This window comes from Nomascus leucogenys, chromosome 17 (genome assembly GCF_006542625.1).
Source record: "Nomascus leucogenys isolate Asia chromosome 17, Asia_NLE_v1, whole genome shotgun sequence".
Classification (NCBI taxonomy): domain Eukaryota; kingdom Metazoa; phylum Chordata; class Mammalia; order Primates; family Hylobatidae; genus Nomascus; species Nomascus leucogenys.
The window spans coordinates 36,100,731-36,113,831 of record NC_044397.1 but is presented as its reverse complement, the minus strand read 5'-3'; the positions used below and the strand labels follow the sequence as shown (position 1 = coordinate 36,113,831).

At 45.8% G+C, this 13,101-nt stretch overlaps 1 protein-coding gene across 2 annotated transcripts in view; it reads right to left on the bottom strand.

The window, feature by feature from the left end:
* The window catches only part of COL26A1 (collagen type XXVI alpha 1 chain), a 196,498-nt gene that overhangs the window by 99,092 nt on the left and 84,305 nt on the right, over positions 1-13,101 (bottom strand). Inside the window, exon 3 of one of the 2 annotated variants that reach the window (XM_030796611.1) lies at positions 12,684-12,787. In XM_030796611.1, the coding sequence (XP_030652471.1) occupies positions 12,684-12,787 (104 nt within the window). The remainder of the gene's footprint in view (positions 1-12,683; positions 12,788-13,101) is intronic. The other variant, XM_030796612.1, reaches the window with a different exon arrangement.

Genomic DNA, 13,101 nt, shown 5'->3' with positions numbered 1-13,101 from the left:
ATGCCTGTAATCCCAGCACTTTGGGAGGCCAAGGTGGGAGGATCATTAGGTCAGGAGATTGAGACCATCCTGGCTAACACGATGAAATCCCATCTCTACTAAAAATACAAAAAAAAAAAATTAGCCGGGTGTGGCGGCAGGCACCTGTAATTCCAGCTACACAGGAGGCTGAGGCAGGAGAATTGCTTCAACCTGGGAGGCAGAAGTTGTAGTGAGCCGAGATTGTGCCGCTGCACTCCAGCCTGGCAACAGAGCGAGACTCCGTCTCAAAAAACAAACAACAAACAAACAAAAGAACTCTAGGGACAAGGCCACCTTAGGAATTGCAGGAAGGAGCCAGCCTAGAGACCAGCGGCCCTGTCCCTTGTACTGGGACAACTTCGGGTGGGATTTCCCAAGACTGCAAAGGTCCCACATAGCTTAGACTAAAGGGCACCTAATTAGGAACAAAAGGATCCCTGTTCACCCAGGCACAGTGATTCATGCCTGTAATCCCAGCACTTCTGAAGGCCATGGTGGGAGGATCGCTTGAGGCCAAGAGTTCAAGACCAATCTAGGCAACATAGTGAAACCTCACTTTACAAAACAAAAATGAAAATAAATTTAAAAATTAGCCAGGCATGGTGGCACACACCTGTAGTCCCAGCTACTCAAGAGGCTGAGGTGGGAGGATTGCTCGAGCCCAGGAGTTCAAGGCTGCAGTGAGCTATGATCGTGCCACTGCACTCCAGGCTGAGCAACAAAGTCAGACCCTGTCTCCAAAAAAAAAAAAAAGACCCAGGTTTCAGTTCTACACTGGCCACTCCTTAGCTAGATGACTTGGCCAAATCTCTTATTTCCTCTGGGCCTGTTTCTGCATCTACAAAATGGAAATACAACAAACTGAAAACACTTTCTAAACTATAGAGTACCATTTCTTTCTTTCTTTCTTATTTTTTTCTTTTTTTTTTTGGAGGCAGAGTTTTCACTCACATTGCCCAGGCTGGAGTGCAGTGGTGTGATCTTGGCTCATTTGGCTCACTCTAACCTCCACTTTCCAGGTTCAAGTGATTCTCCTGCCTCAGCCTCCCAAGCAGCTGGGATTACGGGCATGCAGCACCACGCCTGGCTAGTTTTTTTGGATTTTTAGGAGAGACGAGGTTTCACCATGTTGGCCAGGCTGGTCTCAAACTCCTGACCTCAGGTGATCCTCCCACCTCAATCTCTCAAAGTGCTGGAATTACAGGCGTGAGCCACTGTGCCCGGCCTAAAGTACCATTTCATAGGTGAGAAATACAGACACATTGACATGATATGGGTAAAAGTGATGATGTCCGCTATGCTGCTAGCCAGATTGAACTAACTGGTAGGACATCTACTAGTGAAATGTGACTTAAGGAATTATCCTTAAAGTATAAATCTAGTGAGGCTGAGTGCCGTGGCTCATGCCTGTAATCCCAGTGCTTCAGAAGGCCGAAAATACAAAATTTGCCAGGTGTGCTGGTGGGTGCCTGTAGTCCCAGCTACTTGGGTGGCTGAGGCAGAAGAATCGCTTGAACCCGGGAGGTGGAGGTTGCAATGAGCTGAAATCATGCCACTACACTCCAGCCTGGGCAAACAGAGTGAAACTCTGAACTCTGTCTCAAAAAAAAGAAAGAAAGGAAAGAAAGAAAGAAAGAAAGAAAGAAAGAAAGAAAGAAAGAAAGAAAGAAAGAAAGAAGAAAGAAAGAAAAAGAAAAAATATGCTTGTGGTCAAAACTTATTGAACAGATGGGGATAAATTATATGCATGAAAATCACAAGTACATAATAAGATGTATGTAAGGTAAACCTCAAAAAAGTTTATTTTTAAATGCATAAATAATTATTAAGATAAGAAATAGAAACATGTATAGCCCTATATCTATTAAAGAAAATGAATTTGTTATCAGAAACTTCCCCACCAAGAAAACTATAGGGCCAGATGGTTTCACTGTGGATTCTATAAAACATTTAAGGAAAACGCAGTAACAGCTTTACCCCAAAAATCTTTCAGAAAATAGAAGAGAAGCGAAAATTTCCCATTTCCTTTTATGAGACCAGCATAAGTCTCATAACCAAAAAACTGACAAAGACGTGGCAAGGAAAGAAAATTATAAATAAGTGTTGTCCTGGTTTGAATGTTTATGTCCTTTCCAAAATTCATGTTGAAATTTCATCCCAATGTGGTAGTATTCTAAGTGATTGAGTCAGCCAGGCACAGTGGCTCATGTCTGTAATCCCAGCACTTTGGGAGGCCAAGGAGGGCAGATCACCTGAGGTCAGGAGATTGAGACCAGCCTAACCAACATGGCAAAACCACATCTCTACTAAAAATACAAAAATTGGCCAGGCACGGTGGTGTGCACCTGTAATTCCAGCTACTTGGGAGGTTGAGGCAAGAGAATAGCTTGAACCCAAGAGGCAGAGGTTGCAGTGAGCTGAGGTCATACCACTGCACTCCAGCCTGGGCAATAGAGCAAGACTCTTGTCTCAAAAAAAAAAAAAAGATGATTGAGTTATGAGGACTCTGACCTCATGAGTGAGATTAGGTGCCCTTATAAAAGGGCTTGAGGCTGGGCACAGTGGCTCACGTCTGTAATCCTAGTACTTTGGGAAGCCAAAGTGGGCGGATCACTTGAGGTCAGGAATTTGAGACCAGCATGGCCAACATGGAGAAACCCTGTCTCTACTAAAACTACAAAAATTAGCCAGGCATGGTGGCAGGCACCTGTACTCTCAGCTATTTGGGAGGTTGTGGCAGGGAGAATCACTTGAACCTGGAAGGCAGAGGCTGCAGTGAACTGAGATCATGCCACTGCACTCCAGCCTGGGCAACAGAGTGAGACTCCATCTCAGAAAAAAAAAAAAAGTTAAGCTATACCACAACCTAGCAAAATGATGATTATTCATGCAATGGAATAATATCCAGCAACAAATACAAGTAAACTACAAATGTGTATGTAAAATGTGGAAGAATCTCAAAAATGCAAGTGAAACAAACCATACACAAAAGATTACATGCTGTAAGGTTCCATTTATATAAAGTTCAAGAATAGTCAAAACTGATCTATGATGATAGAAGTCAGAACGGTGCTTTCTAGTGAAACTGCCTTTGCAAAGATTTTGACAGTGAGTGAAATCTGAAATAGCTGACTCCATCTTGCTTCTAACCTCACAGACTGGGGGTCTTTGCTCACTCCTGAGTAGAGGCCAAGCTGACCATGGAAGGAATTTAGCTTATAGTTTAACTTTGAAGCAAGGATGATAATAGTCCCTCCCTAAAATGGATTCCTTCCTTGTTTAGGGGAGGAAACTGCCTTTGTAAGACTAATGAAAGGACATGAGATTAGAATTATAGGTGCCCGAATTCTGCTAAAATGTGGACATGGTTTCTATAATCCTTTAAGGCACAGGAGACACGCCGCCAGAGGTCATAACATTGATGACTTCCCCATTTCTCCTATGGATTACTATGGTAGAACCTAAGATTGGTCTTTTGCGATATTTTTCAGACTTTTGCATCCTGGCAACTGACTGACCCCACCTGGACTCATGACTCATCACTCAACCAGTCCTGTAGCCTTGCACCCAGTGTTGGACTCAGTGCCCAAGGACCATTTTCCACACCCCTATGATGGCATCCCCAAACAGTAAGCAGCGCCCATTCCCTAGTCCCCTGCCCACTAAACTATCCTTGAAAAACCCTAACCTTCAAGCCTTCAAGGAAACTGATTTGAGTGATAACTACATTTCTCCCACGTGGCCGGCATCGTGTTAATTAAAATACTTCTTTACTGCAATACCACGGTCTCAGCGAACTGGTTTTGTCTGGATGGCAGGCAGGAAGAACCCACTGAGCAATTACACTGGGGTAGAGACTTTCTGGGAGCTGATGGAAATGTGTATGCATTTATCAAAACTCATCAAATTGTTACATTTAAGATCTGTGGGCCTGGCACAGTGGCTTACACCTAAAATCCCAGCACTTTGGGAGGCCGAGGCAGGAGGATAGATTGAAACCAGTTTGAGACCAGCCTGGTCAACATAACAAGACTTGTTTTGTAAAGGCACCTTTTAACATATTTACTGTAGATTCATTAACATTGGCCAGGTGCGGTGGCTCACGCCTGTAATCCCAGCACTTTGGGAGGCCGAGGCGGGCGGATCACGAGGTCAGGAGATCGAGACCACGGTGAAACTCCGTCTCTACTAAAAATACAAAAAAATTAGCCGGGCGTGGTGGCGGGCGCCTGTAGTCCCAGCTACTCGGAGAGGCTGAGGCAGGAGAATGGCGTGAACCCGGGAGGCGGAACTTGCAGTGAGCGGAGATCGTGCCACTGCACTCCAACCTGGGTGACAGAGCGAGACTCCGTCTCAAAAAAAAAAACATTGAACTCACAGCCAACAGCACTATAACTCATGCCTGAACGAGGCTTATCTAACACACATATTTTCTCCACAAGGAACATCACACAGCCTCTGTGCTTAGGGACGCCAGACAGCACTTCAGCGCTATGCCTGGGGGACATTCTAAACAACAAAACCACCCCAAAAAGGCAGAAAGATGCAAAAACTGTGGTACTAAACAGACCTTGAAAAGGACACTTGGCCGGGTGCGGTGGCTCACGCCTGTAATCCCAGCACTTTGGGAGGCTGAGGTGGGTGGACCATCTGAGATCAGGAGTTCCAGACCAGCCTGACCAACATAGTGAAACCCTGTCTCTACTAAAAATACAAAAATTGGCTGGGTGTGGTGGCGGGCAGCTGTAATCCCAGCTACTTGGGAGGCTGAGGCAGGAGAATCACTTGAACCTGGGAGGTTGCAGTGAGCTGAGATCGTGCCATTGCACTCCAATCTGAGCAGCAGAGCGAGACTCCATAACAAAAAAAAAGGAAAAAAAGAAAAGAACAGGACACTTCTTTGCAGTTTGAGAGGGAAACAGGGAGCCAGGGTGTCACCTGGTTTGACCTCAGTAGGAAACATGCATGTCTGGTGACTCAAAGTTTTTGCTACTGTGCCCCATATCCATGAATGACCACTGCAAGTTATTGATTTGGGGGTTACCCATTAGTTTTATCGAGGAGGCGAATTCACAAACACGAAATGTGCAATTCATTAAGATGGACCATGTATAGACATATGTAAAAAGGAAAGTATTTCCAAACCTTAGACCTGCACTCCTGGGGTGTCTAGGGAGGGAAACCCCACTGAACCACAGTAAAACCCACTGAACTGAATCTCATGGACCTGCTTGTTTCCAGAGAGGCAGGAATGAGAAGCAAAAGGGAATTAATGGTGCAGTACTCACCACAGTCATCTTCAGAATGTGCCCAAGACATGGGCATGGCCTTGATTTAGCCTGCTGTCTTTATTGGTTTATATTCGGGAATGTAAAATCTTTACAAGGGTTTTCAAGAGCCGATCCCAAACTCAGCTCCGGCTCAGACTCCCAGGAATTCTTCAGCTGCCAACTCCCCACTCCTGAGATGTCCAGGACCCTCAGGCACCCAGCTAGAAGAGTCACTTAACCCTAACACTTTCAGAAGGGGACATGCGTCCTGAGCAAGGTGCTTGAAGCCCAGAAGGTTTCTCCACTAGGGAGTGGCTGGCAGAGGCTCTGAGGCTGAGAGCATCTTGAGAGGTGCTGGAACTCATCATAATCAGTCCAAGAACTCCAGATGTTTCTGGTGAGTACAGTCACGTGCCACATAACGACATTTCAGTCAACGACAGACTGCATATAGGAGTGGTCTCATAAAATTTCTTTTCCTTTTTGAGACAGGGTCTCGCTCTGTCACCCAGGCTGGAGTACAGTGGCACTATCTCAGCTCACTGCAACCTCTGCCTCCTGGGTTCAAGTGATTCTCCTGCCTCAGCCTCCTGAGTAGCTGGAACTACAGGTGCATGCCACCACGCCCGGCTAGTTTTTCTATTTTTAGTAGAGACAGGGTTTTGCCATGTTGGCCAAGCTGGTCTAGAACTTGGTCTGACCTCAAGTGATCCACTGCCTTGGCCTCCCAAAGTGCTGGGATTACAAACGTGAGCCACCACATCTTCCCCCACCCCCATTAAAATTATAATACTGTATTTTAGACCAGGCGCAGTGGCTCACGCCTGTAATTCCAACACTTTGGGAGGCCGAGGCGGGCAGATCACTTGAGGTCAGCTTGGCCAACATCGTGAGACCCTGTCTCTACTAAAAATACAATAATTAGCCGGGCGTGGTGGCAGGCACCTGTAACCCCAGGTACTCGGGAGGCTAAGACAGGAGAATCCCTTGAACCCAGGAGGTGGAGGTTGCAGTGAGCAGAGATCACGCCACTGCACTTCAGCCTGGCTAACAGAGAGACTCCATCTCAAAAAAAAAAAAATTAATAATAATAATGATGTATTTTTACTGTACCTTTTCTATGTGTAGATATGTTGAGATACACAAATACTTACCATTATATTCCTAGTGCCTCCAGAATTCAGCATAGTCACATGCTATACAGGTTTGTAGCCCAGAGCAATAGGCTAGACCATCTAGCCTAGGTGTGTAATAGGCTAGACCATCTAGGTTTCTGTAAGTACATCCTTTGGTGTTCCCATAATGACAAAATCTTCCAATGATGCATTTCTCAGAACATAACCCCATCATTAAGCCACGTATGACTGTATATTGATCATCAATATCAATATGGTTTATCGGATAAGAAATTTCTTCTTCTGGTGAAGTGCCAAGCCCTTGAGGGTGGACACATTGTATAATTTATACAGTTCACCAGCTCACAGTCACTCCCCTTCACCTCTGCCTCCACTATTGAGAAAGGTGAGCCCACAACCCCACATGAACCTACTTGGCGGTGAGTACCCCCCAGTCAGCAGGGACTGTCCTCCCATGGTCCTGCCACCTGCTGCCATGGGCTACTGTGTTTCATCCACTCAGTCTGCAAGAAGAGCTATGCAAAATGAGGAAACAGGGCAAAAGCTGAGGGCCCAACCTTCTAGAGTCAGGCTACAGCACTATCTCATGAGCCCACCTACATGCCGTATGACACCCTGGGAGAATGTCACTTCGAGTTAACACTCACTATATACATCTGAGTTGCAGCTCAGATTCTGCCAAGTTGGATGTTAACTCATACAAAACTGATAAGAAGCAAATGATTTTGGCTGTGCACGGTGGCTCACGCCATCACTCATCCCATCACTTTGGGACGCCGATGTGGGCAGATCACCTAAGGCCAGGAGTTCGAGACCAGCCTGGCCAACGTGGTGAAACTCTGTCTCTACTAAAAATACAAAAAACATAGCCAGATGTGGTGTTGGATGCCCGTAATCCCTGCTACTCAGAAGGCTGAGGTGGGACAATCGCTTGAACCCAGGAGGTGGAGGTTGCAGTGAGTGGAGACTATGCCGCTGCACTCCAGCCTGGGCAACATAGCGAGAATCCATTAAAAAAAAAAAGAAGCAAATGATTTCTTTTCAGTAGAGACAATAACCACGAAGCTTTTGTCTTTACTATCCCAGAGGATCAAACTTAGTGGTCTTAATTTCAGGTTTTTATTTATATACATATATAAGTTATATACTTTAAATATAATATATAATTATGTTACCAGTTCAGCATCCCAAATCAGAAAATCAGAAATCCAAAATGTTCCACTTGGCATTTCCTCTGAGCATCATGTCAGGGCTCAGATAGGTTCAGATTTTAAAACATTTTGGATTTTGGACTAGGATACTCAAACTGTATATAATTTATATAATATATACATTGTTTAAATAGAAATATAATATCAATTATAATACATAATTCACATATTATATAATACATATTTTACATAATATATAAATATATCTTTCATACTGTATATATTATATATCATGTGTAAACTGTGTGCAGTAACATATATTTTATATATAATATATTGTTAATGAGATTGTCTTAATTACTGAGATATATATTATATATAATAATGTATCTCAATGACCATATTATATATTTCAATTATATATTATATGTTGTATATTTCAACAATATATAATATGTATTATATATTTCAATAATATATATTATATATTATTGGAATATATAAATTTTTATCAATAATTATTCAATTACATATCAGCATTATTCAATAATATTATTTAATATATATTATTTAATGTATCAATAATTATTCAATAATATTTATTATCAATAATTAAGATCAATAATTATTTGATAATATATAACTGGACTATATAAATTATTAATAATACAGTCACTATATAGAATTATATATTATTCTATATTCCATATTCATATATTCTATATGAATATGGAATATAGAATTCATATAGAATATGGAATATAAATAATTCAATAATTCTATATTATAGAATGTATATATTATATATTATATATCACAATGACTATATATTATATATTTCAATAATATTATGTAATGTACATATTATATATATACACACACAAAGAATTAATCTTACCCTAAAGGAGGTCCGGCCTTTGCACCTGGCTTGTGGGAGGTGTTTGGAAGCCCTTGGAATGTCCAGCTTGGTCACAGTATCTGTCTACCCGGGGACCTTGGACCACGCCACACGGTCTGTGCTAACACGGGTCACATTGGATAGTTTGTGCCAACAATGTCATTGATGAGGACATCTTTGCACCACCTGGTACCAGCTCAACTTCCAGAGGGGCTAGAATCTGAGTCAGCCACGCAGGCTGGCCATGGTCCATGTGATCAAGCCACAGTAAAATCTCTGGCTCAGATGAGCTTCCCCGGGTGGCAATACTTTGTATATACTGACACATGCCATTGCTGGGAAAGTACCACTGTCCACAACTCCACTGGGAGGGGACAACTAGAGGTTCCATACATGAAACTCTCCTGGGCCCTGCCTGCCCCATGCGTCTCTTCCCTGGCTCATTTTAATCTGTATCTTTTTCTTTTTTTTTGAGACTGAGTCTCGCTCTGTTGCCCAGGCTGGAGTACAGTGGCGCAGTCTCGGCTCACTGCAACCTCTGCCTCCTGGGTTGAAGCGATTCTCCTGCCTCAGCCTCCCAAGTGGCTGGGATTACAGGTGCCCACCACCATGCCCCGCTAATTTTTGTGTTTTTAGTAGAGTCGGGGTTTGATCATGTTGGCCACGCTGGTCTCGAACTCCTGGCCTCAAGTGATCCTCTCACCTTGGCCTCCCAAAGTGCTGGGATTACAGCCACCTGGCCGAATCTGTATCTTTTTGCTGTAATAAACCATGACCATGAGCATAATAGTTTTTAATACATTCTCTGAGTTCTTCTAGCAAGGTGTCAAACCTAAGGGTGGTCTTGGGGACGCCCGATCTACAAATACATGCATGTGTGCATACACACATATATCAGTTTCTCTAATCCTCTTTTTGCTCATTTGTTTAGAGATAGGGTCTCACTCTATCACCCAGGCTGGAGTGCAGTAGCACAGTCATAGTTCACTGCAGCCTCAACCTCCTAGGCTCAGGGGATCTTTCCCCCTCAGCCTCCTGAGTAGCTGAGACTACAGGCATGTGACATCACACCTGGCTAATTTCTCTTTTTTTGTAGAGATGAGGTCTCACTATGTTTCTCAGGGAGGGCCTCAAACTCCTGGCCTCAAGTGATCCTCTGGCCTCGGCCTCCCATAGCACTGGAATTACACTGTGTCCCAGCTCTCATCCTCTTTTAAACCAGCTTTGTTATTCTGCCAGTTCCCTCATTAAATGAGTTCAATAAAACCCATAAATCAAACAGTGCTTACCATGTACTTGCATGAGAATGACCACTTAAGCATTTTTTTTTTCCTTTTGAGACAGAGTCTCACTCTGTTGCCCAGGCTGGAATGCAGTGGCACGATCTCGGCTCACTGCAACCTCTGCCTCCCGGGTTCAAGTGATCCTCCTGCCTCCGCCTCCCGAGTAGCTGGGACTACAGGCACCCACCACCAAGCATGGCCAATTTTTCTATTTTTAGTAGAGACCAGGTTTCACCATGTTGGCCAGGCTGGTCTTGAACTCCTGACCTCAGGTGATCTGCCTGTCTCGGCCTCCCAAAGCTCTTAAGCATTTTGAGACTTACACTTCATTTAATAAAGAGACTACAATGAGAGATGAAAAATGTATTATGCTCAAGCTCTACATTGGTCTCCAGGGGTTGCTAGGGCAGTGACAGGAAAGCTTAGGGCCTCTGGGAGCTGGGAGCTGAGACAAGGGCTCTGAAGCCTTTTTTTTTTTTTTTTTTTGAGACGGAGTCTTGCTCTGTCGCCCAGGCTGCAGTGCAGTGGTGCGATCTTGGCTCATTGCAAACTCTGCCTCCCAGGTTCAAGCAATTCTCTTGCCTCAGCCTCCTGAGTAGCTGGAATTACAGGAGCACATCACCACACCCGGCTAATTTTTGTATTTTTGGTAGAAACAGGGTTTCACCATGTCGGCCAGGCTTGTGTCGAACTCCTGACCTCAAGTGATCCGCCTGCCTTGGCCTCCCAAAGTGTTGGGATTATAGGCGTGAGCCACCGTGCCCAGCCCCTGAAGCCTTCCTAATGCTCAGAGGGCTTCTGGAAGCAAGGCTTGGATGGTCAGTCTAGAGAGAAGCCCATCCAGTACATCACTGCAGGCTGCTATGGTCTATGTGACCAAGCCACAGTAAAATCCCTGGCTCAGATGAGCCTCCCAACATTGCTGATTTTTCATTTTTTTTCTTTTTGAGACAGGGTATTGCCCTATTGCCCAGGCTGAAGTGCAGTGGCTTGATCTCAGCTCACTGCATCCTCAACCTCCTGGGCTCAAGTGATCCTCCTACCTCATCCTCCTGAGTACCTGGGACTACAGGCACATGCCACCCCACCTGGCCAATCTTTGTATATTTTAGGAGAGATGGGGTTTCACCATGTTGCCCAGGCTGGTCTCAAACTCCTGGGCACAAGCGATTATCCAGCCTCAGCCTCCTAAAGTGCTGGGATTACAGGCGTGAGCCACTGTTCCCGGCCTAACATAGCTGATTTTATTGATCACTGAAACAGGCTCAGGTATGTACTTAGGGTAAACTAATCACTTCCCTAGAAACACTTGCCTCCTCGGCCCCTGGCAGGATCCAGATGTGGGTCTGCTCCATCCTATTGGGCTGTGCCCACAGCCATGGCACTGACCAGAATGGCAGGTCCAAGTCCTGGCATTGAAGGGCTCAGGCCTCCATGAGGGACCTGTGAGCCATGGTCGTTCAACACCATACATTATGCCAGGGCCGGCCCACTGTCTGGAAACCTGGCATCCCCTCACCCCTTCACCTTGGAGGTCCTTCCTGCTCATCTCCAAAGAAGGGTCCAAGTCAGCCCTGGAACCTCCAACAAGGATAGCCCAGCCTCCCCTGCCAGCATCAGGCACCTCGTCAACCAGGACAAGAGGTACCTGTCGGACTCCCTGGCGTCCCAGCCTTTTTCCTTCAGCTCTGCTCCGGGCCACAGGCCCCCTGAAGCAATTGTTGGAGTCTTGCTATTTCTGTCAATTGCGTTATTCTTTGTAACCCAAAGAGCTCTTTAGACAGTTTACACTCAAAGCATATAGATCCTGCTATCAAATCAATAAGTAACAAGATGACAGAGAAGAGAAGAATTTTGTCAGAAAGCGAAGGTGGGAGACAGCTACTGTTTCCAAATACAAAACTGACCCCTCCAGCCGGGCGAGGTGGTTCACACCTGTAATCTCAGCACTTTGGGAGGCTAAGGTGGGAGGATCGCTTGATCCAAGGAGTTCAAAACCAGCCTGAGCAACATTGCAAGACCCGCCTCTAAAAATCATACAAAAAAATAGTTAGGTATGGTGGTGCACACCTACAGTCCCAGCTGCACCGGAGGCTGAAGTGGGAGGATCGATTGAGCCCAGGAGTTCGAGGCTGCAGTGAGCCATGATCATGTCATTCCACTCTAGCCTGGGCAACAGAGTGAGACCTTATCTCAAAAAAAAAAAAAAAAAAGAAAAAGAAAAAAAATCTGACCCCCGAGCCTCAGCTTCCAGACCCCTCCAGCCATGTTGGGGAACAAGGTGGGCTGCAAACTTGTTCATTAGGCAGGACTCAATTTCCCTGGCCAGCAGTGAAGGGGGATTTGCTCTGTCCACCACTGCTGGCCCACCTAAGTGCTGTTGTGTGACCCTCTCAGCCTCCAGAGCCAGGCTGAGCCCAGGCCCCAGGGCTAAATACCAGCAGGGCAGAAAGGCAGAAAGCAGCTGGGTGAACGTCTATCTGCAGCTACCGGTCAGCCTTTCTGTCTCAGTCTACAAAATACGTGGCCTCAAGGCTGGTGGGACCTCATCCGCATTTGCTCAGAGCCCAGATATCCAACTCTGCCTGCCCCAGGGGTTCTGGGTGCATCAGAATGAAAAGTGGAAGAAACCGGCTAGAAATCAAATCCCTTCCCCTGGCACTAGTGCTGTTTTTGGCTTCTGTATTCCACTACCCAACCAGTGCAAACTGGGACCTGCCTCGGTGCCCACGGGCAGGGTGGGCAGCTTCACCCTGGTATGGCCAGGCCAATCCAGAACATTTGCTTCAGAGGTGATTGGAAAAAGGAAAGGATTTCAAGCTATGGAGGAAAGGAAAGCTGCTTGCAGGAGGAGGCCAGAGGAGGGAGAAAGGCCAGCCTGGCCCACGCCTGGCCCCCTGCAGCCCAAGTGCCTGCAGACTTACCCTCATCACAGTTGCTCCCAGTGAAGCCAGGGCAGCATCTCCACTCCAGCGCCGTCACCGTGCGGTAGGACACTCTGTAGGTGGGTCTGATCAGAGTCCTGTAACTAACACACAGAAAGCGTCAGCGGGGCGCGAGCTCCCGCCCACCCACCTCCAGACCCCACTCCTGCAAAGATGGGCCAGGCTGTTTCGCCCAGCCAGGCCTCCAGGAGGCCCCCATGGCGTGGAAGCCACTGCCGGGGTCCGTGTTCACTGGCTGTGCAAATGCCTTTGCAAAAATCATAACGGAGGAAGTTATGACAGTGAAAGAGATCAGACTTAACCGACTCCATCTTGCTTCTAACTTTAGGCTGTCCTTGTTCATTCCTGGGAGTAGGTCGAACTAATCTTGGGAATTAATTTAGTTATGGTTTGACTC